Below are 27,439 nucleotides of genomic sequence, written 5' to 3'. Positions count from 1 at the left end.
TACATTCGTGTGCTGTGTTTGATCTTTTGATTTTGCCATTTGATTAGGAACTTTCTGTTTCGAATTATACTCAGATTACATTATTATTGTAATTTTACTTTTTCTTTATTTTATATGTATTAGGTACTGATGGTTATTTTGAAGTTAACATTCGTGGAAGTAAATCAGCAAACAAAAAGGTAAAATATCATGTTTCTAGTTTGACAAGCTAGAAAAAAAATAGTGCTTGAAGAAATTAAACATAAGACAATTTTTTAAGGTTCGTTTTCTAAATGTAATTATTAAAAACAATTTGACAAACCGTTTGACATAAACTGACGTAAGGGATTGTTGAACATTCGATTTTGACTAAGATTGGTTGAATGATTGTTGTTTGTTGCATTTTTCAGCACTACTTTTTGTTTTATTTTGGTGGTCGGTTTTTATTGGTATCGAAAAGAGGAGTGCTCAGACAGAACTACTGACCTTCCGTAGAAAAAAGTTCTAGGCAATTAATTTTTGAGTCAAAACACCCTGAAACATGTATGATTCGAACTTACAACCTCAGTGTTGACATGGTAACAATAAAGTGTATCAACTACTCAGAAAAATTACACAGAAATAACGTAACACTTTCAATAACTGAAATATCAATAGAAATATATTACAGTGCCTGTCTTTGGCTTTTTTTTTGTAAATAGAATGAATGAATTTTTGGTGAACTGTTTATCAAAGATCTAGTCGAATGTGACAGAACATCCTACTATGAAATCAACGCAATTATATGCATAACACGAACTTTGAAGTTAAATAGGGCAGATATTGATTTAAGATCAAACCTCGCCATAACTGGAAAATAATTTGAAAATTCAACATCGGTTGTATATAAAACCTTTTTTTTTAACTGAAAAATGTTATATTCACAAAAAATGTTTTAATAATGACATTCATATATAAGCAAGTCACAACACCACAGGGGGGAAATAAAGATTGTCATATGTAGGTAAATGAGATATTTAACCCCAGTTGTACACAAATAGTTGTATGCAGTAAATTTACAAATCAATATATTTATAAGTAAAAGGCCACATGTTGAGCAGAGATGAACATTTTCCTGCTCAGTTACCTTTTACCATCAACTATTTGATATGTATCCGTAGCCTATAAAAACTTATAAAAACTATAAAAAAACTATAATAACGTATCTCTTATACCAATGAGAGCTAAACGGACATTGACCATAGTATGTAGTCGTTACTTCAATTGTTATGATAATTTTTATATGAATACTTAATTATCTTATTGATGTTTTTAGAGATAGTTTTCATGGTATGGACCTTGCGCCTTAAATAGTTCAACCGTCAGCTTATCATTTGATACTTTTTTTTTCAATAGATCAAAGTGTTTATTTGGCGACCATTACAGGATGATCAGCAGAAAAAGGAAGTGCCATTTAAACCATCCTTGTATCTTATTTTTGACAGTCCCAAAGAAGACGAAACCGTTAATACAATTTCACTTATGGAAGAGATAATTGATTTTGCGAGTTAGTACTTTTTTAACGTAAAGGAAACAAAAACTTTGTGATGATGTTTCTGGTTTTGAAACATTTGTTAAACTAATTACTAATTACTAAGATAATGTTCATCAAGTAATTAGTTAACAAAAATAGTCACGCCTCAGTTTATCTTTCATAGCAATAAATATATAAATAAAAAAACTTTAAAAAAACAACATTGTCGTCAGGTATAAATGATTTAGCCAAAAACTCAAACGATGCCAATATAAACAATATCATTTTCCTCTATATCGAAACGAATCAACTGAATTCATTATAAACCGAAAAATAAACGGAGACATTTTCCATCACATGTTTAAAATTACAGATTGACGAAGTCAAACGTACAAGTGATTAAGTAATACTGGAAAATACATGAATAGACAAATGATTACTAAGTGTTACAAGAATCCTTTGAATTAAACCTGTTTATCCTTTTTTATAGCTCCCAATACAAAAACATGCAATAGACGTCTTTTGATACTGAAATGTAAAACAATAGGAATGTTTCCATATATAAATTAAAGAACTGATAAACGATTAGGTATATTTTTCTGTCTTACATATTTGTTTTTGGTGATATAAGCTGATGAGGATTATTCGGAAAGTATGCATGTGTGTACATACATCGACACTTTGGGTTTTCTATTAGAGAACAAATACCTTGTCTCAAATTTTGATTTGATTTGATTTAAAAATCTTTGGTTTATGATCTTACAGAAAAGACTAAATTGCCGTGCCACATTGTAAAACAGAGAGTTTTGTTCCACAGTGGTTATAAAAAGACTGTTAGTTTTCACTATAAAACAGACAAGGATACTGTTGAGGTACGTTGAATTGCCATATCTTTATCCAAAAGACAAATTTCACAAAACCATATTTTATTTTGAAAACTTATAAAGACTCAATGAACTTTAAAAAAAAAACCAAGCAGTTATCAAAAATAAATGATCACTTTATAGATATGCTGTATTGCTTTACTTTTATCTTTACAATTTTGAATTAAACATTTTCTAGGAACTTATAAAGAAAGGATTCAATGAATTTGAAAAATTGGACGAGAATATAGAAGACGAAATTCATTACTTCAGACGAATGGCAGAGTGTGAGTCATTAACAAATTTACTACTTACAACTAAATTGACTACTTAACTTTACATTTCCGTGCATGGGTGTTTATACAAAATAGCGTCGTGATCTTTCAGTACTATTGACGAACATGACGCAATGAGAACTACTTATAACAAAAATATTCCTTGATAACAAAAAAGGGATCTTCAACGCAAAACAAATACGATACACAATAACTGATTTTTTGGCTTTTATCTCGAAACTGGCGCATACAAAATTGAATTATGGTATATGTGATGAGTTTATATATGTTGTATTTGAAGGGTTCAATGTTATATTATTGAAAAAGTGGTATATATTTAATTGTTGAATAGAATAATCCATGTTTATATTGAAAAACGTGGTATATATTTAATTGTTGAATCGAACAATCCATGTTTATATGGTTCTGCCGTAGATATGCCTCCAATCATTTGTTTTTAAGATTGCCACGTGTGACAGTAGCAAGATAATGTTGTTGTTTTGTATGCTATTTTATTTTGTTTGTTCTGATACAAGATGCAATTGGAGAGGAAGTGTTGCCAATTATTATATCCTTAAAAAGAAACGCTGTAATCAAACAAGAAGTACAAAACACAGCACGAAGCTACCAAATACCTGTCATTTACTTCAAGGTAAAGTATTTTATTGTTGCACGATGATGACTGCTGTACCCATAGTTTGATTATTTTATTTATTATGTCTGTTTAGTTCACGCATCATTTTAAATATAACGGAGTTTGATGAGACTGTCATCAAAGTGAGAGGTTTAGCGCTTTAAAACCAGGTTTAATCCACCATTTCTACATTTGAAAATGCCTGTACCAAGTCAGGAATATGACAGTTCTTGTCCATTCGTTTTTTTATGTGTTTTGTCATTAGATTTTGCAATGTGATTATGAACTTTTCGATTGGATTCTCCAATGAGTTCAGTATTTTTGTGATTTTACTTTTTTTTTATTTGCGTTTTTTTTTAAAGGTGAATGGTGTCCATACACATGAATAAAAAGTCCAATGAAATTATTCCCTCCAAAAATGTGTTTGACATATGTGTAGTCAAATTAACTCATATTTATTTTCTTCAAATTAAGCAGATTGATGTATATTTAAATTGTTTGTTATCTGTTAATTTTGTGTATATGAATCATGAAACAATTTCCCTAAATATGCATAATAACAATGATTTTGTTATTTTAACGTTACTAAAAAACACCTATAAAAACGTTAAAATGTATGAATATGTTAACTCTGCAATGGTTTTTTACGTTACATTATACATACAAACTGTTTTTATCAGCCACAGAAACATACACAGGATGTAAATTTACTATGGCCTTCAGACGGCGATGACCAAAACAATGCAGTCGTCACAGAATACAAAACAGATTCTACAAAGCCTTGGCGCGTTAAAAAAATAAAAGAGAAAAGCACACAGAAGAATTCATCGTCAGATGGCATTGTACTTCTATCCGAGATCCGTTGTGACCTTGATATTCTAATTTCCCATATTCTCGTCGGAGGTATGTACAAAGTATAGATAATTAAAATATCGAATAAATTAAGGATATTTTGTTAGACACGAATGTCCAGAAACCATGTGTTCAGAATTAATTATTATAGACAAAACGAAAATTCAAAATGGTCATTGATATCGATTTTGAAAACAATTTGAAAAAAATTAAGACAAAATCCATTCAAACTTATTATAATAAGCACGTTGAAAAGCAGAAAAAAAGAGAAATTAAGCATAATTTGATCATACTTTAAAACCAAAGTCGTTGATTTATTTTAACAGCAGAAGGTTTTTTTTTACAGCCATTGCATATTACCTAGTTTTATTCATCTATGATATTGAAATGTTTGTATGTGATATTTGTAGTGTGTTTTAAGGAAAGATCATCGACAGAGAGAAAAGCTGTAAGTTATACCAATTATGTATTTTAAAAAGATTTATAAAATTATAAACATAAGTTCGTAACATTTTTGGGATTATTTAAATAAACTGATGTGGTTTGAATGTCAATAAGACAACTCTTCAAGCAGACAAACTGAAACATACATTAACAACTGTAGGTCACCTTACGGCCTTCAACAATGAGCAAATAAAATTGAGAATGAAAATGGGGAATGTGTCAAAGAGACACCAACCCGACAATATAACATATAAAGCCCATACTGCATGTCACCTATACAGGTTCCGAAATGGCAAATGTAAAACCATTCAAACGAGGAAACTAACGGCCTATTTCATGTACAATAAATGGAACGAAAAATAAGTAGAACACATTAACAAACGAAAACTACTGAATTACATGCTCCTTGGACAGTCACATACTTACATAATTCGATTCATATATATTTTTACCTGAAAAAGTTACAGAAAATAGGAATAGAGAAGACAAGAGAAAGACGGACATAACATCGAATTATCGATTTATAGCAGTCTTTATATTTCTCCAAGGTTGCGTTATTGATTAAAAAAAAACAAAAACACAATACTTTATAAAACAAAAGCAAACACTTTACAAGCCACATACTAAGAGGAGTATGACTTTTGAGTTTACAAATGTCATGATTGTGTTCACTTTTTTGACATATTCTTTGTCGCTGCCTGAATTATAAGAAACGGGAAGTAAAGTTGTAAAGACACTTATTGTATTGTGCACGTGTCTTATTGGAAGTAGGAATCGAGATCCCTGTGTTTTATAATTGCCATTATGTATATATCGCAAAGCCTGATGAAAAGACAAAAAAATTAGTTGGGATGTATTTGTTCTTAAAACGGTATACCATTTATTAGTTTTAAATTATGATTTGTCAGTTCGACATATAGATACTTATTGATATATAACTCTTAATTTAAGGATAAATACACTAATGACTATGGCACTGCATTGTCGATGTACCTTTTGAAAAAAGGAAAGTGGACTATTTCCAAAAAAGATATGAAAAAACTGTTTAGTCAGAAATCTTTGGAATACATCTACGAGGAGGTAAGAGTTCGATTGTTGTTGACAAATGATTTGAAATATTAACATTCTAGCTATATGCAGAAATGACATTAACGCAGTTACAATTAAGAAAATATGGAAAGCCAAACTAATTATCCAGGATAATTGAAGTATATACTTAAATGTACATGCATGAATACATTTTATAGCAGAGCATTCGCCTTCAGTTTTGCAAGACTTGAATATATACAAGGTCCGAATGAATTAAACAGCAACAAAAATGCACACGTGTAAAGACTCATCAATGATGATATGTATTTTACTTTAATTTAATAGTCAATTATTTGATAATACTTTAAGGAATAATAAGTCACCGAGGAAATCACCAGCCTACTAGCAAAACGTTGGTACCGGTATACACATATGGACAATGTTTTTTCAAACTCTGCTATTCTACAGTTTTGGAAATACTTTAATATTTAGGCATGAATCTCTCGAAGCAAAGGTCATATTCCTTCTTTTTTATTAGGCTAAGATATTTGTGCTCTTTCGTTTATATGTCCGTTATTTATATTAAATTTTAAATTATCAAGTGATATTGCCTCCAGCATCACTAACCAGAAATGTATTGTCAACGTAGGTATCTGGTGTCGTAAAAATTATCCGTCGATATTTTGATTACCATAGGGTTAATACGCTCGCTCTGATACTGTATGTTTATTATCATTTTGTTGATGTAACTTTAAATGAGCTGAACTGAAATCTGTAGGGAAAGTACATAATGTCGATATACACTGCTTTGTGTATTTTATATAAAACATTGTCGTCAAATTGAAGTCTTAGGTAAATTAGATACAAAATAAAAACAGTCTTCAAATTAACAAAATGAAAAACAAAACAACCACATCTACAATATGTATACAACTTTTAGTTGACGATTAAGATTTAAGCGTGGTTTAACTCAATTGATGGGTGCGCAATCTAAGAACTGTCAAAACCAAGTGAACATTTTCTACTTTGTGTGTTTAAGATTGTGACTTCTGAATTTATAAAGAAATTATGTCGAAACCAAGGTGCTTTCTCCAGATTGGCATACAAACTTTCAGAACACCCAGGTGAGAATCAACTGATATGAAATGTAGTATAAAAATACTTTTAGAAGAATGAATAACAACCGAGGACAATGATATAAAGAATAGACAAAACAACAAGACTTAGTATACTTCGTTTACCGATAATTAGCATCATGAAGGTATTGGTACACCGTGTATCACTCTGAGTCAACTGTTGACCTAAATGGTTATCAAAACAAATTAACACTATGAAGTGTTAAAAAAGCTCGAATTAAGAATCAACTTCTAAATGAGGTAATAGGACACTTAGCTAAACAATGTCTTCAATTCATACACTGATGTCTGTAGGTTTTCTAAGATTGTATACTGCAATCATATAATCAGTTCATCTAGACAAGATCTAAATTTTAACATGTATTAAAAAAAAAAACTTAGCAGCAAGTGAAGTGAAAGGATAAATCAAGCTGATATTATATACTTTTTATAAGTACTGTTTCGATATCTCAATTTGAAACAATTGGAAACGAGTATACACTTTTTTTCTTGTATCCTTTAACATTGTGATAATAAAAACTAAACTGAATGCCCCTTTTCCATGTTGCATTTGAAATTCATTGCTGTTTTTTTTTCGGTAGATATTGTTTGTGACATCAACGAGAAAGAAACAGTAGAGATGGAACGGTCAACAAAATGTAAGAACAATTTGAAATAAAAATGTGAAATAACAACATTAGAAGCTATATAAAAATAGCACGTAAATAAATAGCTCGAAAACCGTGATAATGACAATTCATCCCATATTTTCCTGGTCCTTTATTATTTTGATTTTGAGAAGAACTGGAGTGACTGCAAACCAAACCTTTAAACATTTATGAATAATCACCAAAAACAATTCTGAAAAATACTTATTGTCTTCACAAAACTTTACATTACTAGATTCAGACTGTTGATGACCGTACTGTGACCTATACAAAGCTATAATAATTATAACTTTTACACATTGTAACTTGGATCATTAGTTGTCTCATCAACACACTCATAACACATCTTCATATGTCTTATTTAATGATTAAAAGAATAAAACGACCAGTTCAGCCTAACACAACCACCATAAGTGTAGATCCTTCGTAAAATAGAAATAGCTATGGTGCATTCGGAGCAGTTCTATTTGACCGTATTTTGATTTTAGGCCTGTTTCAGAATTTACTACAGCAGCGTTTAGGCGATTGTTTTTTCGAAATTAATAAACAAGTCACACAATTGAGTTTGCTGTTTTGGTTTCCTAAAATTTAATTCCAAGACTGTTTAGAATTGCTGACATTCAACAAATATATCAGTAGTTGCATATTCTTATGCAGCTTAACATATTTTTACAGGTACCAGAGTAAAACTTATCGAATGGGATTCCGAATGTAATGGGCTTATATTTTTTGCTTTGTTGCAAAAACAGTATTGGACGGGTGCTCTTCAGCTGGTGGAAACAGGATGTGTAAGTAAAAAAAAATGGCAAACTACAAGGTATTTTATATTATTATCGACATAGGCAAAACATGCACTTATACATTTGTACATGTTGTAAGCATCAATATTTATTGAAACGGGATCACTTGCCCAACAGTTTATATACATTGTTTTAGGATAATTTTTTTTGACACCCTAAAGTTTCTATACTATGGGGAGAAACTAGTCTTAGTCATGCTAGTTGTGTAACGTGACAATTTTCAGAACGTTTGGTTTCCAAGGGTATTAAACCTCGAATGCAATTTCATTGTTGATCGTTTAAATTCTAGTGTCATTGATTCGTTTTGTGTAGCAGTGACGTACGTCTTATGTACTGAATAATTTGCCTGTTATTTTTGAGGGATTTCGTTATTATCGGTATTTTCATTCGTTTTCTTTTGGTTGGTGATTAATATCAATTTGATGAGTAGATCTTTTGGTGCGTGTAAAGTTCATCATTTTAATTCTGTTGTTTCTGGTTAATATAAAGCCAATACCGCATAGTCAAAATTTATTCACATTGTGTGGCAAAAGTTTATTGTGTTCTTTGCTTTAGCACCACTGCCCATAAAAGGGTTACGGTTGAACAATTTCAAATAACTTTAGTCTGCTATATTTCGTATATGTCTATACAAAGCCACCAGCCTGTAACCAAGTGGCTGTTGTTTATTCTTATTTAATGTACTCGATGTAGGTTTTTAGCAGTGTTAAACTCCATGCTGTGAATTTAAAAATTCAAGCCAGAGACATGTAAGAGAGAGGAAAAGAAAATTGTTATCACTAGAAAATAATAAATAGAGGTGAACAAAGGTTAATGTTTTGTTTTTGCAAAAAGGGGGATATACTGTTGCACTTTTTCAGTGATATCTAATTTAGTATACTAAATTTTCTTTCATTGCGTTTTATCAAATTTCAAATGCAAAGTTATAATCTATGACGTCTTAAATATACCAACTATTAAACTATCAATAATGTTGCATTCAGAAAAAGTATATACTGCAGAAATTTATTGATATAGGTTGGGATTCACCATATCCTTGTCGGATGTGTCTTATTAAACGACGAATTGAACAATTGGAAGACAACAACAGCCTTAAAGGAAAAACTACAACTTTTGCAAAGGTAATGTGAAAAATAAATCAACAATGTACCACCTTAAATATTTTAATGTTAAAAAAGTGTATGTATTCTGTTTAACACTATGCAGTCAAACATGGATCTAGAAAAACTGAAATTAAACAACCATGTAATACAAAGCGTAAACATTTTAGTTTCAATATCAATGCAACAGCTTTTATTTGTTGCACCAGTATCGTTGAAGAAGAATATACATGTTGATTTCAACATGCATGTCAATATATTGTGCATATTTCGATTTCGTGAAGAAAAATTTAAAACAATGAACGAACTAATATCCCATAAAACAGGCTCTTATTTTCTATGAGAATATATAATTATGCTGTAAATGTAGGCACTCGAAGCGAATTCAGATTTATCAAAATATATATTTTCTGAAATGACAAAACATTTCAGTAATTCGTTTCTTTATTGTACTATATAATATACTCTTTTTAGTTTACATGTACATACATGTTGACTAATGGTCTTTATTTCATTTTTTTTTGTTTATTTACAATAGTCTTAGATGACAAACTATCTTACATGATCTTTTTGCATATTGGATTATAGCGCATTTACTGAAAGAGCCATTGGTATCACAAGCTGCATATACGAAGCAGATAATATTGCAGATAATAACATAGCTGAAGAATCTAAAACTGACAGTATTAAGAAAATTACAGAAGATACAGAGCTCGGTGACAATATAAATCATGCTGGAAGGCTGTTGTTGAATCATAGATATTTAAGGGATGCTATTAATACTCAAAACAATACTTTCCTGAAAAATGACACAGTGAGGAAAGTTTTAAACAAACAGTGGTATGGCACAGAAGAAATTGACTCGCATGCGGTTAGTGAACTGTAAAACAATTTCATTAGTATGAATTAATGATATACACCTCTGAGGAGCCAATTATTTCTAGAAAACTTTGTTTGTCTTGACCTGATTTTTTGGTGTATACGACTAAACAAAACATAATCGATGAAGAAAAAATCATATGGTCTACCACTGTTTTTTGCTACGGTCCATTTGAATTTTTATGATTTTCCAATTTTTACCCATTTTTGGGCTTTTAACGTGAAAACAATCACAGTTTCACAATTAATCTTGTGTTTATACTTTAAATATAAATGAAGTGTACCGATCTGAATAAATGTAACTGAAAAAATACTATAGGTAGATGTTAATATAAGAAAGTTTTATCATATTTTGATGTGTTTTCGTAACAATTTTACAATTCTATCAGCTAGTGTTTTTTTTCTGTTTTAAGAACAAAATGCATATTTATGCTTGTGCCCCTCATCCATATGCTCAAAAAGTTGGCAAAAGAAACTGTCTGATATTTAATTGGTAATATAATTTGAAAAATGTTTTACTCAAACCATTCTTATTGTGAATACCTTTTAATAAGTTTGGTTATAATATTTTTAAAATTCATTATGTTTTTTCACTTGTATCACATGTTTTGGAAGTAATTCGAGAACGAGATTTCAACGAAACTAAAACATCAGAAGAATACATTCTTAACTTTGTTGATCTTAATTTTTGACCATTTATGTATTTGAGCTGCCGTGTCAAACTGGTGTTTGTAGCAAATAGGACAACAATTATTATGTAACAGTAAATTCCTAAAACGCAAACACAGGAAAAATTCCTTATGGGCCTCATTTTTCAAAGGTATTTCTAAAAACGATAGACAATTAAATATTTAATGAACCATCCAAATACAAAAACGATAAAATATCACTACTGGTAATACCAGGACATATACACATTGTAAGTTAAAAAAAGGGTAACAATTGGAATGATCAAATGTCTAAGGACAAGACGATTATCTCAATTTTATGCAAAAAGTATATAAATAGTAGTAAAACTAATAAGTTATAGTATTGGAATGTTTAGCTACTACAGTACGAATGTTCCCAATATTATATTTAGTGTTTTGGATTGCAAGACTTTTTTGTTAATAAATGACATATTTTACTTGAAGTTGGTATTTTTAAAAACTGCACAAAAGTCTTTGTACGTATTCAATTGGTATAAACATTTTACATATGGAAAACATAAGGCAGATATTGTGATAGTAAGCGTATGTTTATATTTTCAAATCCAAATACAATGTATACTTTTTATCTTTTCAGATTTTCAGCTTTATCTTTCTTGTTGCAGCACACTTAATACTGCTGCCCTTATTGATGATCAACATGGAAGCACGCCCATTACTTAGGTAAGTCCAAGGCGGTTTGTTTGTTGCTTTTAATTGTGATGCCAGCTTTTCAATCCTATAATGACTTTGTTTTTGATAAGGCCTGCTGTTCAAACAGTCTGTCTATAAAATTTTGATGGATACCATGTCGACGAAAGAAGTTTTCTCGCTCCAAATTCATATGATTTCTGTGTTTTCCAATCACTTATCTGTTTTTCGACATCTGTTGCAGCTGATAAGCTAATGCATCATTATATCTTAGTTGAGGCATAAGATGAAACGTTATATCCTTATTTGATCTACATCAATGATTCTATTCTCCAATCATACCGTGAACTATTGGACCACCCTTACGAATTTTCTACAATTAAAATTGAACGAATGGTGCTTGTAATATTTTGTGTTCAGTTATTAAGTCTAGTCAATAAATTTATTAAACTTATCATACAACACAATATTACAAAACAGGTCATGGTTTATTATACAGGTTTTACAAGAAGTACAAGTTGCCGTTCCTGAAAGTTGTTATACATATGGTATGTACGTCTTTATTTTGTATATATTTTTTCTAAATTTGTACAGTAAACACATATTACAGAATATTACTGATTTTATCAGACGAATGAATATTTAGAAATTTTATTTTCCCTAATGAAGTTGCTTGTTGATTGCTGTTCTCTTATTTGTGAACCTGTTGACTGCTGTTATCCTATGTTTTACATCTGTATCTATTATCTCTGTTTGTTTTGTTCAAAAGATGTTTCCTACATAACGGAGAACTATTATACAAGTCATGCAAGTGACAGGTCAGCTAGCTATGAACCCAATTTTAATCAATAATTTTCTACACAAGAAAATGAATATTTCCTGTAACAATTTCAATAAATTATTTAAATAATAGCAGCAGTATCACACTACGTTACCTTTTCAACATAATGTTATTAACATGATTAATAAGTAATACAGTGACAAAAAACTTAGTTGTTTGACAAAATGTCTGAAGAACGCTAGGAAAGCAAAGCTATGATATGCTATTGGATATCTTGAAGGTTATACAGGTTTAAAAACATATTCTATACGAGGTTTATCACTTCTGTTTTAATTTCATTTTTTGTTTTTCAATGTGACAGCTGGGTTTCTTAGTTCTCCTTATTGCATATGCATATATGCTGCTATTTGACTACGGTGATAATGGTCTCACCTCATCTGACTATTTCATCATAGTTTTGATTACCAGTTTTGTGGTGGATGAAATTAAGCAGGTAAGTCTTTTAAAACATTGTATTGACAGCCCGATACGTTTGAATTTAGACTATACGGTTATTCTGTAATAGCTTTGATTTAGGAAGGTAACTAATAAAATGCCGAATTGAATGACATATATAATAGAAGACAACATAAGTATTCTTTATAAACGATAAAAAGTAAGATAGATTTTAGGAATGTATCGAACTTTGTTTTATGAAAACAAAGTAAAGGCATAATTCTTGTTTGAAGTACGGACTACTGATGCCTCATGAATCGTACATATATGTTAAAGTTGACAACATCCGCCTTTCCAAATACTACATTAAATTTGTGCTTTTAATGCAATAACGAAATAGATTGACAACTGTTTAGATGTGCCTGTGACACCAAACACAAAGACAAAAGGACAAAAAATATGCAAGAAAAATTAAGTGTTTTTTATTGATACATAAATATTACTTGTAAATGACAACTGTGTTTATTTGCCTTTAAGATTCCGCCGTTCGTATTTTCTTTGTTTTCAAATCTGGAATTTAAAAACAAAAGTCAAAAGAAAACTAATAGAAATAGGCGTGATTCAATGCAACCAAATGTCGAGACAATATACGTGTAATCATATTTCTATGTTGCGCAAATGTATTTTTCATTGTACGATTTCCGACAAAAAACAATGGGAATAACATGTACAAGAACATTTTGATTTAGGTCAAATAGTTAACGTTTTACTAACTTGACTTCATGTATATTTTAGGTTATTGTTGCTTTTCTTAGAGGACAATTAAAGAGCTACGCAAGTGATTGGTGGAATACATTAGATTGGTTATTCAATATATCATACACGCTAGGAATGCTACTGAGAGCCGGTTACGGATCTGGATTCCAGAATACGTCTAAATGTCTATTACTTTTAGCATTTATGATTCTTTGTATAAGGATACTAAATATATGTTGCATGACCGAGTTTTTAGGACCAAAGTTGATCATCATACGTAAAATGGTATGTTAGGTTTCTATGTTTACTCGTTTTCACTCTTAAATAACTATAGAATTGAAATGCAATTCAAATAAACAAATCTTGAACACACTTCACATGTTTTATGACTTTGTATAGCATATATAGCCAACTAGTAAAAATTCCATATTAGTTTTCAATGTAAATTGCATACTAGAAAATCAGTACAACGACATCATTAAAAATGTTAAGACTTAGTATGATTTTCGAAAAAAAGAAGAAAAAAAAAACAACAGTACCCTACTTAATAGATGAGCATGGTGACAATTTAAAATTATAGCCAATGTTCTATCTCATGTCTTCAATCTTGAAAACCATCGTATTTCTTTGAACATGTTGAATATTAAAACTTTGTAAATAGAAATTAACTAATATGTATTTCATTTAAATTAGAAAAATTTAAAAACAAAATACTGAAAAAGTTTTAACGGTTTGAATTAACCGTACACAATTCCCTTTTGTTTTTGGTAAATAGAGATACTAAATTTTCATTTTAAGATACATGTATACACAATCGACTTTATTCATAATTTCAACTTTTGCCTCTAGAGATTATTTTATTTTGACAGATAACTTACTTTGTGGTAGGACATCACGGTTCTCGGTCTAATAAGAGAAACTTAAATTATAACGAAAATAAAGCTTTTGATCGATACAATTTATGGGGGAAAATAACTGCTTTATATTATCACTCCACGAAAACTCTCCGTAAAACAGAAAATTTCCTTTCAAATTCCAAGGGTTATGTGTTTATTTTAAGTTCGTTTGTTTACTATATATATGCAAGATGACCGACCACAACAATTGTAACCTGTCGAAAAAATACATAGTCTGGACTCAATAGATAGCATTACGAAAAAAGTCTTTTAAAGAATAATGTCCTATTAATGTGAGGCATTTACTTTCAGATTAAACAAACTGTTGCCTTCATGATTATTATGACTGTCATAGTGGTGTGGTACAGTGTATCATTTCATGCACTTGTATATCCGAATTCTGAGTTCAGTTGGAGAGAAATCGAAAAAATTCTTTCAAATGGTTATTGGATGTTATTTGGAGAACTAAACTTGGATGATGAAAAAGGTAAGCATCGATATATACTTCAATTAACATAAGAACCGCATTTAGGCTATTTTGTTCTCTCTCATTTCGGATGCATGTCTGTGTTAAGTTTGTAAACTGTTTATGTTATATTTTTCTTGTTCAAATACGTACATATAAATTTTGATAACAGCACAAATAAAAGTAAAACAATCAGAATAATGATAAAAAATGCAATCATGAGACACACTATTTTTCTTTTTACTATCATTATCACGGGAAGTAAGTCATAGTGATAGCTTTTTCGGTAACTGCGATGTCTTCGACAACGACGGCGTCAACGATTTTTATTTTGTCTGCCTACATTATGTTCATAGGAACAACCTTTGATAGATCATTACTATTCGATAAAAGTTGCATTACTACATTTGTACTATCATTAAATATAAATTTTTCGACTTTTTGCAGGCCCTGGCACCCAGATCAAGGTTTATTCGTCTCGAATTACTAGTAATTATCAATTGCCAAAGTTAAGGGTTGTTATAGATCTATGATATTTTGTATACAGTCACATTATTATCACCACATCAGTTCGACCATAATTTAAAAACCCTTCCAATTAATACATGTTTTAGATTTCTTGAAATAATTAGCAATTTTTAATGTTGAGTTTACTGCTAATGTTAGTAAGATTAGATTTTTTTGTGTGAAGTTGCATTACTATCAGTACATATCAGTTTGACGACTATTGTTTTGCCCTGCCCACTAGATTATGTTCCAGCAAATAAACTAATACGCATTATTTCTGTAATTCAGATTGTCTTTCACTTAATTTTATGCTGACAGGCGAGACAAAACTACGTCTTAATAGCTAATTGTTTGTATAGTTTCATTATCTTATTTTGTATATACTTAAGTAACAGTACGGAACTGTACTAATACAATCAATGGAACAGTAGACGATAATGATAATTTACAGCAATCTGCTACACAACTTGGTGAAGACCTCACACCGTACTTAAAAGCCTTATACGGATTGATAGCAGTAGTTTTACTGTTGAATCTGCTGATAGCTCTGTACAGGTATACATGCCTTATTATAAGCGTAATTAAAAAGCAAAACATTATTCCCTATTCTATGAGTCAGAGTATTTCAATGTATGTTGTATTGAAGACATTTTGAATACAGTATTTCAAGATTTTACAACACCATTAAGAATAATTGAAAGGAAACCTCGATTTTAACTTTTGTTATTGTTTCATTATATTTTTCTACCAGTAATTTACTTTAAAATGCATTTATGGGTGTGTTCTTTGAAAATGAATTTTTCATTCTCCCTTTTTAATGATTTCTCAGCCAACAGGAGCGTTCAGAGTCACAACACTTACGTTAATATATAAAACATATTGTACGCAAAAAAGAGTGTATGCAAAAGATGTTGGTCATAATCTTAAAAAACGGTTGCCAAAATATTACCCCGGTTAAGAGCATTACCGCCCCAGTTTTTTTAAGGGTCCGAGATACTAAGTCTTCAGTTTTCAATATTCTGTTATGTGTTTTATTATTTGTCTGTTTGTCTTTTTCTTTGTAAGCTATGGCGTTGTCAGTTAATTTTAGATTTACGATATTTAATTTCCTTAAAGTATCTTTCGCAAATCTTTAACAATGCCCATGCTTTTTTTTGCAGTGACACCTTCAATGTAGTTCAACAACAATCTGAGTTTTATTGGAGGCAGATACAGACTGATTTTCTGGAGGAATATAGTATCAAAACAATATTTCCAATTCATCTCCAGTTACTTGCATTACCGGGAATAATTACTGCAATTATATTGCTTTCTTATTCGAACTTACGAGGGAAATTATCAAATAAGTACAACATGCACGAGGGAAAGGCAAAGCTTAACCATCGACCAATGCTTGTCAGAGGTATACCTATCAATTTAAAAAGAATGTATTTTCATAAAATCATGTATCTGGTACATGTTGTAGGTTAATATATATTATTTACTAGTGTTAAAATTAATTAGCAAACTTTTAAAAACAATATAAATTCTTCTACATGTTCATTGTCAGTACACATCATACATGTATAAAATAGTTGACAAACCATAAATAAGATATTTTAAGATGGTAGTAATGATTGTTACTTAAAAGATATGTACAATGTGCATGGTGTTTTACAGGCTAGATTTTATTATTAAAAAGAATCTCTCAATTATGTATTAACTCTTCTTTATACATTTCTATAACAGAATATCGTCCTATAGTTACAATATACATTTTATATTTTCTATGCATTTTGTTTTTCAGTTTTTTTGTATGATACGAATTATGATTTAAAACTTAAATCGACAGAAGATGCAGAAGAGAAGGGTGCGCTGGACAACAAAGGGTAAATTTTCTATTCTCTGCACTTATATTTTCATAACAGAACGTTTGAAAAACATATATAAACTATTATTTGCATTTATTGTTTTCAACTTCATAAAATTAACCTATACTCGTAGTATTGTACGGTATAATATCAAAATAAAATATAAACAGACAATAGTTATCAAAGGTACCAGGATTATACTGTAATACGCCAGACGCGCGTTACGTCTATATAGGACTCATCAGTTACGCTCAGATCAAAACAAAGGACATATACATTTCATTATTTTTTTGAGAAGCTCGTTGTTTTGTGACAGAAGAGCAAATGTCCTAAATGCAACAAATATTTGAGATCTTGCATAATGTTAAAAATATATTGTGATTTTACTTTATAATTTGTTTATAAACGCTTGAACATTGGAATCTTGATTCAAACTGTAAAGAGATGAATCAATATGAATCTTAAAATACCCCTAAATGTAAATGTTTCCCCAAAAAAAATTAATTATAACCTTTATCAGTTAGTTAATTTATCAAGATGTGTACGTCAGTAATACAGTTAGTTGAACTTATGGACGTACGCTAACCTGTAGTTGTGAATTTTTGTGTCGTGTCATTTGATCTCTTGTGGAGACTCGCCTCATTGTTTATTATACCACATCTTCTTATCTACAGCAACACATATATATGTGTTTCTTGGTACGATTATAACTTATTCCAAACTGGCAATACGAAATTACTTATAATCGTGTTTGAAGTTGGTCTTTGTCTTTAACCTGTCTCCAAAATATATAAAACAAGATTTTCATAATACCAAAGAACTATTTTTCAACCTTCCCTATCACCTTCAAGCTTTATTATAATGTATAGTGATCAGACTTTTCTTTTTTTTTTCTTTTTCTTAGGAAAATAGACCTCGAAGATTTTGACGCAATTGCGGTAAATAATATTGATATAAACATGCACTATGTTCACTCTTGAAATTAAGAACAAACGAATAACTATATGTACCAATGGACATAACATTTACAGAACTTATTTGAAGTAGATTTGGTGGAAAGTAATTGTGACTCTCCGATAATAAAATCTATGGATCTTGTTAGGTTTATTGATTGATGTAACGACTTTTTTTCTGTGCGTATTCTTCAAAACAATGTTTATGTTATTTGTGTTATTTTTACCTTTTTCCTGGCTGTCTTTAAAGAATATGATAGATGTAAGCATGTATGTGTACATATAAAAAAAAATGTCAATAAATAAAACCCTTTTGAAATATTTGCTGTCGAATTTAAGTTTGATTTCTAAACGAATTTTCCAAATGAACTTTTATTTTTGTAACACAAACTAGATTTAAATTTGAAAAAGAGGAAAGCATATAAATCTACTATTCAATATGATGCATATTTTTTTCAGACCATGAACAAGATAGCAGATAGTTTAAAAGATTTAAAAGAAAAGAAACAAATGGTAAGTGACTTTAATTTGATGTTTTATGCAAGAGTTTCTCGATCCGAAATCCGCGAAGGGAACAGTTTAATGAACAGTTTGTAAATGTCAATAGGTACATTTTTGATCAAATTCCTATGGAGCATAGTTCCTCTATGAGAGTCCAGATGCGCATTAAGTATTTTGGAAGGGGGAACTAATTACGGCTTCTTCCGCCGAAATTCTTTTTGGCTAAAAACATAACAGAATGTGTAAAATGCACTTATTCAACGGATCATGAATTGGGGCATGTATATTTGATAGAGTTAAAGTGTAATGATTTGAAATTTTTATGCCGTTATCCGTCCATTAATTGTCTTTAATAAAACGATTGGAGAGATCCCAAGCTATGTACCAATATATTTGATAAGGCTTTTGTCAGTAAAATAAAAAAAAGGACAAATTATTTTGTTGTAGTATGGTTAGTAAGCATAACATGCATAACCTGACAGATTATTTGTTAAATACAAAATATACGGTGATTAAACGAAATGTTCAATACAAACGACAAGAAGATGGACAAAATATAGTGTAATTTTTCATTTGACGGACTTATCCGAATAAATAGCACGTGAAGGAGGACGTACACCCTCTACATCCCCGCCTAAATCCTCCACTAGTGTCGGATCCAGATTTTAACCAACAAATGTTACAAACTTTTAATGTATTGATACTCGGAATATACCTCGGAATACTCGGTATGTGTTGGGTCTAAATTATTTCTGTGCAATATGAATATATTTGTTTTCGCCAAAAATAGTAAACAAAGTTTGATGTTGGAGATTTGAGTCGTATTAACTCAAAAACTTAACATTTGTTTAGCCATTGCTCTTACAGAAAGGTGAGTTAATCATTAACTTCTAATACTATAATTTGGACAAGAGATTGTGCAAGTGAGAGGAAATTCGTGCCATTTCGTGTAATTTGTGCTATTTTTATTATATATGTGTGTCGTCTGCTTTTATAATGATGGTTGCATAGTATTTCATTTATATTATTTCACGCAGTTGTTATGTTCATGCAGATTTAAGAAGCCGACACAGATTTTAGATAATTCTTTAATATAAATTAACCAAAATGTAGAACATACATTGTACATGCGATTGCAGAAAAATATTCATTCATAAAGAACCAAATTGTTCAAGTCTGTTTACTTTTTCTGCAGAGAGAACTTGATTCTAAAAGAGCTGACAGACGAAATCATGAGGTATGTAAACAAATACATTCGTTCAAATTAGTACACTCCAAAAAATGTAAAAGCACTTAAGATGTAATAACTTAGAAATAATTTAAATTGTTCCGAAACTGTTACAATGATACGAACCTTGCAATTAAAAAAGTTGACACAATGATGGGGATATCTCGCGTTACTGATACAGATAATAACCTTTGAACGCAGGTTTTTGCAAAGTATGAGTTAAGGTCTTTAAAACGACAAAAAAGGCATCCCGAAATTATTTTTGCTAACTGTGACAAGTTAGTGCTTTATATAGCCTAGTTGGCCCAGTGGAAAAGAAGCTGATACCACAGTGCAGATGGTATTGACACGATATTACAGAAACATTGGTCCGAATACTGTCGAGTCAAACTTGCAAACTAAGTGTTTTTACATTATCATGAGTATGTTGGTATACTTGTATAGCGATGAATTTAAAATTTCTAAAAAAAATACATTAAATTCTTAAATTTGAAAATGATACAAATTTGTTGAACATTTTAATATTTTGTATAACCTTTTCAGACAATGAACAAACTGGAAAAAATAGAAGATAGTTTAAAAGATATGCAAGAAATGAAACAAATGGTTAGTGACCCATTCAGTTTAATGGCTACCTAGTACCTTATTGATATGTAACTAGTAATCATTGTTACTACTTGATATGTAGAACAATATCTAAAGTATAAAAGTATTGAGGTAAGTGTTATATCTTCGAAATAGAAATGTTACAGTTGACTAACAGACATGTGTTGTTTTTACATTTACATGCATTGCGGAAAATTCGAGTACTGTTTACAAAACGTTTTGCGAATAAAACGTATTTTCATGAATTCATAATTACAGGTTGACCACTTATTATGTATATTGATATTGGTTTTGGCATTGCCAAATGTGGTAGATATACATTTTTATATGTAACGTCAGTTTAACCCATAGTCATAATGTAATAAAACCTTATTTAGAAGGTTAACAAAACATCACATTTGTGTACCTCCATTTTAAGAGGTCGAAAATATTGAATGGGTCTTATACCACATTAGATAGTAGCGCTTATAATTAAAATTATTTTCAATAAAGATACTTTAAAATTACTATTATTATAAAATCAAGTCATACTTTATTGTTAACTAAATATAAAAACATCTTTTTAAGAACCAGCCATATTTTACTGTTCTTTAAATATTATACTAAACGTACGTCGAAGATCTTTGATTATTTGTTTACTTTTTTAGTTGATAGAAAGACAGCAAAATATGGAACGAATGTTGAAAGAAATAATGAAAAAGGTGTGTAATGCAATAAACGATATATGTTGTATTTTGATTGAGAACACTGGAAATGTAATGCATGTTAAAGTAACTTGCTTTTCAAACAAACCCGACATGATGAGGGGACGAGTTTCTTTGTAATCTACATTTCTGTGAAATCTAAAAATGTTTGAATGTACGTGATTAATGTCTCCTAAACAATGAAAATCACCATGGCTTATATTTGTATGGGATACGTAAGTACTTTGACCCAATAACAGTATTTTGCATTTTTCGTGAAATTTATTTTTATTGTGTATAAGAAAACGTCTTTTGTTACTTCTTAAGTTTTAATTCATATATTTAAAATATGGTGGAAAGGTTGACACCATGACTCTTGCTCCATATTACGGTTTGTGCATCATTTGATTAATTTATTTAAATCAGTCAAAAGGATCAACTGCGTTTGTTCATGTTTTTTTATTCATAGTTTTAACCTAGTTGCTTTAGTTCTTGAAATGTCAGTACAGCATTAACAACAATCTCCATTTCAAGGGCACCTTTGATAAGTTGTCATTTTTTAATGTTGAAATTGAAGACAAATTAAGTCTTGCCGATTATTTTTGCTGTAATATATTTTGAACCGTTTTACCTTACGTGTCTCTTGTTCCCGTAAGCTTTATGAATCGATCAATGGGATATTTGCATACATTTGGCAATAAATCAAAAACTGCGAAAAAAACCAAGAGAAGTGTAAATGAATTCATCGTTCAAATTAAGTTTAACTAGATTAAACACAATTTACCTACTTACAAAATAAACTAAAAATAGTTATAATTAATGTTGATGGGGCAACATATCAAAAAAAAATTGTTGAATGTGTACTGATATTTTTGAAAATAAATGAAATTAAAAAACTGTGAAATTTTGTATTCTTCCTTTTTTGGCAATTACTCCTTTTAACATTTGTTAGATTTTTGTATAATAGACGTATAGAAGCTGTTCGTTTTTTTAAATTAGCCTATTTAACCAAGATCATATATTTTATATGCAAATAATTATAATACTAGCATTTTAAATTTTCTTAACGTATTTACACTTTCAGTTGGATATAGAAACAAGAGCAAAACCTAATCGGGAGACGGTTGACCATTCTGACGAAGGAAAAGAATAACTTTCACCTGTGATATTTTCGATTTGTAAGTAAAATGTTAAGTTCAGACATTTTTAGTTTGTCAGTTTTAAGAAAAAGATATATGCATGAAAAGTCCTTAAATCTTTCAAGTAATCATATATTTCAACCAAAATTTCATTTAAGGGTAATTCATGCGGGTCTGGGTATGGTTTACACAATATGTTGAGCAGGATATTCTAACCCTTCCCGAGCACCTGTGATCACATACTTCAATAAATCGTTGTCAAAGCCTATCCCAGCACCCCCAACTCCATAGAGCATAAAGTGTTTCTAACATCTATTTAGACCAAAAATGAAAATAAAAATGAAACCCAACATCCATATATTCTAACATCCTTATTTAACTCATGTCGAACATTACTCCACCTGAATAAGACAAAGGTCAAATTGTTAATGCATCTGGTATAATGATTGGTTGCAATGTCTAGGAGGGATGTTCTCCTCTTCCCCGTATTTTGTTTCCTATGGAGTAATTTATATCTGATTGGTTAGTGAGTTCATAAAGGCTTGATTAAGAATCAATATGACATCAATAAATGAATTGGACGCTGCCTTTTGGCGATTTCCTCTGATCTGTAAGCATTGCTAACAGATACTTAAAGAGAGCGAAAAAATACAAAAAAGGCTACCATAAAAAAGGCGTTATATCAGAAAAATAGATAGATAAAGAATCGCTCTCTCAAGAGGAAAACATCAATTGAAAAGGAATATGAATATGTTAAAATTTTCACCACGAAAAAAATGAAAGACGATGATATTTTGTTACTCAGTGATGGATTACAGTATATACCGTCTCCCTCGACGAAATTTGCAAAATCTAGTATTGCATCAGATTTCAATGAATTTGCGACAAAATAAGATGTAAATATCATTTTGACAAGAATGATATTTCTAAAAGTCATCCCTTTTTGAAAAAAATCCGGATATGATCCGGAACTTGCAAACAATGCAATTGAGACATATATATTCAAAACTAAGATTCAAATAGATAATCTAACAATAAAAAAAAGCACACGATAATCTCACTACGCTGGAAAGAAAGGCAATTTCTTTCTTGAAACGAAACAAAACAATAGTTATTGGAAAAACAGGTAAAAATAACACCACAGTGATCTTGAATAAAACAGAATATATAATGAAGGACTGAGGCAATTGAGTAGTGCTGCTCACTTCATAGAAATTGCAAAATTAAACATAATAGAGATCAACCAGAAAATCAATAATATTATCTTTAAAATGCATAGGAAAGGGGTCATGGATGAAATCACATTTAAATATCTTTCTGATAAGAGAGGTCTTAAACCAGGAAGGTTGTATCTTCTGCCTAAATTGCACAAACTGGATCCTGAATTAATAGAAAGGTTTCATCAGAATCCTACGTTGTATAAAAATGTCAGAATTCAAGGGAGGTCTATTGTTTTGTTATCTGGTACTGTTTTAGAGAGAATAGGGAAGTATTTGGATAAATTCACGCTTCCAGCAGTAGTAAAACAAGAACCATATTTAAGGGACTCTTTAGCTATAGAGTTTATCAATATTATTGAGAAAGTGCACGAAAAACATGACGCCTACTAAGTCAGTTCTGGCATAAAAGAAATGTACAACAAAATGCCCAATGCAGATATGATTGACCTAATCAAACATGCTTGGCCTACGATAATTAAATGTAAACATACGGTACTATTACCTCAGAAAATATCAAGCCTCTATAGGTTTAGGGACGATGGCTTTTTTTTTATTTACAATGAAGGTACAGATGATGAAATAGCACACATTTTGAACATGCTAACATGCACCATGTACTACTAAAATTAAACACGAGAAATCACAAAATAAAATGCTGCTTTAAGATGTGTTGGTATTCAAAGGCCCAAGATTTATAGAAACAGGAGTCTTGGACCTCACGACATTCCAAAAAAAGACTGAAAATTATCAGAACTTATAGAGGTCCTCATGCCAACCATCCTATACTTTCAGAGGCAGAATTAAAGGAGAAAGGCTTCTCTTTAAGAGATGTACAAACGATCCAGTAGATTTGCAAACAAGATATTCGTTATTTTCTGAACGCCTTATTAAAAGGGGATATCAACAAAATTAAATTAAAACTGTTATGCAGGAAGTGACTGCAAAGCAAAGAAAAGACACATTAATGGTGAAACCCAAATCTGTATTACAGTCGCCTCCCTTGGTATTCTCCACAGTGTTTTCAAGACAAAAATCACACATAAAGAACATTATCTTAAAATACTGGGATTAATTAAATGATGACGAAGAGGCAAAACTTTTATTTGATAAAAGACCTCTTTTTGCTTTCCGTAGGCACAACAACTTGAAAGACAGGTAATCAATATGTTGCAGTTATGAAAAGAGATTATTTGCTTTGTTTCTTAAACTGATTAACATGGTTGAATAGAAAAAGAGTATAGAAAAATATTGGTCAAACAGATCATGAGGTGTCGAGCCCCTGAAATAATTACAGTATTTTTATAATAAGTGTCACTATGCAATGGCTTGGGCTCACAACGATGGACATGACCATTGTCAATTAGTTAATTCTAATTGGTCTAAATAGATGTTCGACACACCTTATGATCTATTGAGTTGGGGTGCTTGGATAGGCTTTGACGACGGATTATTGAAATTCACCAGTTTTTGGAAGGATTAGTAATTTTAGACGTCAGTTTTCTATGTGTTTTTCTTGTGTACAATTCTGATTTTTTACCCATTGCGTTGTCGTTTTATTTTCGATCTACGAGTTTGAATGTCCCATTGATATCTTTCACCCCTCTTTTAGGGACCACATCAAAAGTTTAATGTAGGATTAAAAACTTAATTCACACAGTTTGTTTAATGAATTCCCCCCTCTTAACTTCGTTTGGAAAAAAAAATGATTGGCCAATATGGATATATGTAAAATCGATTTTAGATAAACAAAACTTGTAGCAACTTTAACCCTCACCCACCCCCACCCCACCCCAAACAATAAGTTTTAAGTTTTTTATCCTACATTGATCATTTGATGTCATCCCTCACAGAATAGAAAATAATGAGCAAAATGTCTAGAATAAAAAAAGTGTTACAAATAAAGAAGAGGGTAAAAAAAAATAAAAAAAAAGAATATATATAATGAACAAAAAGATTATTGATATTGGAAAAAATAAAGGGGAATAGATAAAAAAAAATAATCTAATAAAAATATGTACATACATGAAATACTCAAATCCAGATCCCCATTACTCACTTTTTGCACGAACAATTTCTTCCAATTAAAAACAGAAGCTGGAGAAAATTTAAATGGGGCTATACATTACAAATTGTGTTAAAAAAAAGAAAAAATGTCATATTCTTTGTATTTATATGGTACAAGCATTTTCCGAAAGAAAAAAAAAACATCGTTTAAAAGCTAGCTTAATCTATAACCAATAAAAAAAGACCAATTCAAATTTTGAATAGCTAAATGTTCCAAGACACTTAATAATTATATTTTGAAGTAGCTTGTATTGAACTGTGATTTCTAAGCATTGTGTGCTGATGAACTTATCCAACAAATGATGATACCCACCAACGTAGTATTTGATTTTAATTGTTATTGGTATATTCGAACATGGTACTTACGAAACCTTAACATGCTAAAAGTGCCTTTGAAGATGTCATTCATATTTTGATTTTCCATGATATGATCATTTTTTTTGTAGATGATTTAGAACGTGGATGGAGGAAACTAATGATTGACCAGTAAAAATAACGGATACTCGTTTGACCAAGAAATATTATTATTATTATTAACCGCATATTTTCTTTTATAATTTTGTGGCGAAATAGGCAAACACTTTCAGCTGGTTTATACTGGTTTCTAAATTAAAAATATACATCTATTAGCTCGTACATTATATGTTTGATGACCAATATCTATATATTTTTATAATGTTGTTTCATTTGTTGCAATTCGTTATTAGTATTACACATTCTATTTAGATCTTTAAAGTCAATAAACAAATCAATAGATACAATAGCTAACATATTTCTAAGTAACACATACATATCTACAAAATCAAATACCAATTTCACGAAATCTGACAGATTAACAGAATTTGATAACAAAAGCACATAATCATAAAGATATTCATGAAATGAATGAAAAAAAAAACTGTATATTGTTATACATTTTTTATACTTTTTATGAATTTACTTTTTTAAATAAATCATTATTACAATAGGTATATATTTTGTTTGTTTCTGTTTCTGTTAGATTTATATTTCCATCTTATGTATGAAAACTGTGAACTAAATTATTTTTTGCGGGTACATTATTTCAAGGTTTACTCTTTGTAATCCACTTGGCTGCGTTTAAATTTCATGATTTTCTAGTATACTTGATGTAGTTTATTGAAAAAGGATCCAAGTTTTAAAAACTCGCGACGATTTATATGTACGTTTTTGTCTACTCGCGAAGGTGACGAAAACAAAATTTCGCAAAATAAAGTTGGTTTACAGTATTCACAGTGCGAAATTGTGTATGTTTTTTTTTAAATATAGATATATATTGTTTGACAAACATAATAGATCAGGGACAAATAGTAAACACTGTATTTTATTTCTTTATTATTTTGATTATACATCACTATCTCTGGTACATAAGTGGCAGCATATGATACACAGGGATCACAATCCAGTGGTGGTGGCAGCGACATTTTTTACTATTTACAACAATCTTTAATTGTTTTTTTTATATAGTATTATTACATTCAGGCGTTAGACAAATATATTACCAACCTCATTTACATGATTAAATCTAACAGTCTTGTTTCCGAAATAGCCAAACCTTCCTTTTTTTACCGAAACCAAAGTCTTCTACAAAAACATATTGTCATCCAGTCGAATGAAATTTATACAAAACATGATTTTTAAAAGATTCATGTTCCATATCAAACGCAAAGAGATCACCTGAATTTCTGTCATGACGAATACTCACAGTTGTTGGTGGGGTTCGTGTTGCTTAGTCTATAGTTTTCTATGTTGTGTCGTGTGTACTATTATTTTTTTTCTTTTTGTCTTTTTCATTTTTAGCCATGGATTGTCAGGTTAAACGTTTATAGAATTTAACTATTTTTTTCA

At 30.2% G+C, this 27,439-nt stretch overlaps 1 protein-coding gene across 1 annotated transcript in view; it reads left to right on the top strand.

Moving 5' to 3' along the window:
* Positions 1 to 26,713, top strand: part of LOC143056276 (uncharacterized) — a 33,178-nt gene extending 6,465 nt beyond the window's left edge. Inside the window, exons 5-32 of the mRNA XM_076229367.1 lie at positions 124 to 179; positions 1,375 to 1,525; positions 2,258 to 2,364; positions 2,555 to 2,642; positions 3,167 to 3,282; positions 3,945 to 4,167; positions 4,527 to 4,564; positions 5,512 to 5,640; positions 6,629 to 6,713; positions 7,307 to 7,363; positions 8,048 to 8,160; positions 9,190 to 9,293; positions 9,861 to 10,143; positions 11,436 to 11,521; positions 11,988 to 12,036; positions 12,631 to 12,762; positions 13,500 to 13,745; positions 14,669 to 14,843; positions 15,719 to 15,884; positions 16,490 to 16,731; positions 17,116 to 17,197; positions 18,084 to 18,117; positions 18,592 to 18,645; positions 19,829 to 19,870; positions 20,405 to 20,467; positions 21,115 to 21,168; positions 22,235 to 22,328; positions 26,020 to 26,713. Of these exons, the coding sequence (XP_076085482.1) occupies positions 124 to 179; positions 1,375 to 1,525; positions 2,258 to 2,364; positions 2,555 to 2,642; positions 3,167 to 3,282; positions 3,945 to 4,167; positions 4,527 to 4,564; positions 5,512 to 5,640; positions 6,629 to 6,713; positions 7,307 to 7,363; positions 8,048 to 8,160; positions 9,190 to 9,293; positions 9,861 to 10,143; positions 11,436 to 11,521; positions 11,988 to 12,036; positions 12,631 to 12,762; positions 13,500 to 13,745; positions 14,669 to 14,843; positions 15,719 to 15,884; positions 16,490 to 16,731; positions 17,116 to 17,197; positions 18,084 to 18,117; positions 18,592 to 18,645; positions 19,829 to 19,870; positions 20,405 to 20,467; positions 21,115 to 21,168; positions 22,235 to 22,303 (3,044 nt within the window). The 3' untranslated portion in view covers positions 22,304 to 22,328; positions 26,020 to 26,713. The remainder of the gene's footprint in view (positions 1 to 123; positions 180 to 1,374; positions 1,526 to 2,257; positions 2,365 to 2,554; positions 2,643 to 3,166; positions 3,283 to 3,944; positions 4,168 to 4,526; positions 4,565 to 5,511; positions 5,641 to 6,628; positions 6,714 to 7,306; positions 7,364 to 8,047; positions 8,161 to 9,189; positions 9,294 to 9,860; positions 10,144 to 11,435; positions 11,522 to 11,987; positions 12,037 to 12,630; positions 12,763 to 13,499; positions 13,746 to 14,668; positions 14,844 to 15,718; positions 15,885 to 16,489; positions 16,732 to 17,115; positions 17,198 to 18,083; positions 18,118 to 18,591; positions 18,646 to 19,828; positions 19,871 to 20,404; positions 20,468 to 21,114; positions 21,169 to 22,234; positions 22,329 to 26,019) is intronic.
* The last annotated feature ends 726 nt before the right edge of the window (positions 26,714 to 27,439 follow it).

This window comes from Mytilus galloprovincialis, chromosome 13, assembly GCF_965363235.1.
Source record: "Mytilus galloprovincialis chromosome 13, xbMytGall1.hap1.1, whole genome shotgun sequence".
Taxonomy (NCBI): Eukaryota; Metazoa; Mollusca; class Bivalvia; order Mytilida; family Mytilidae; genus Mytilus; species Mytilus galloprovincialis.
This window is presented reverse-complemented; position numbering and strand designations above follow the sequence as displayed.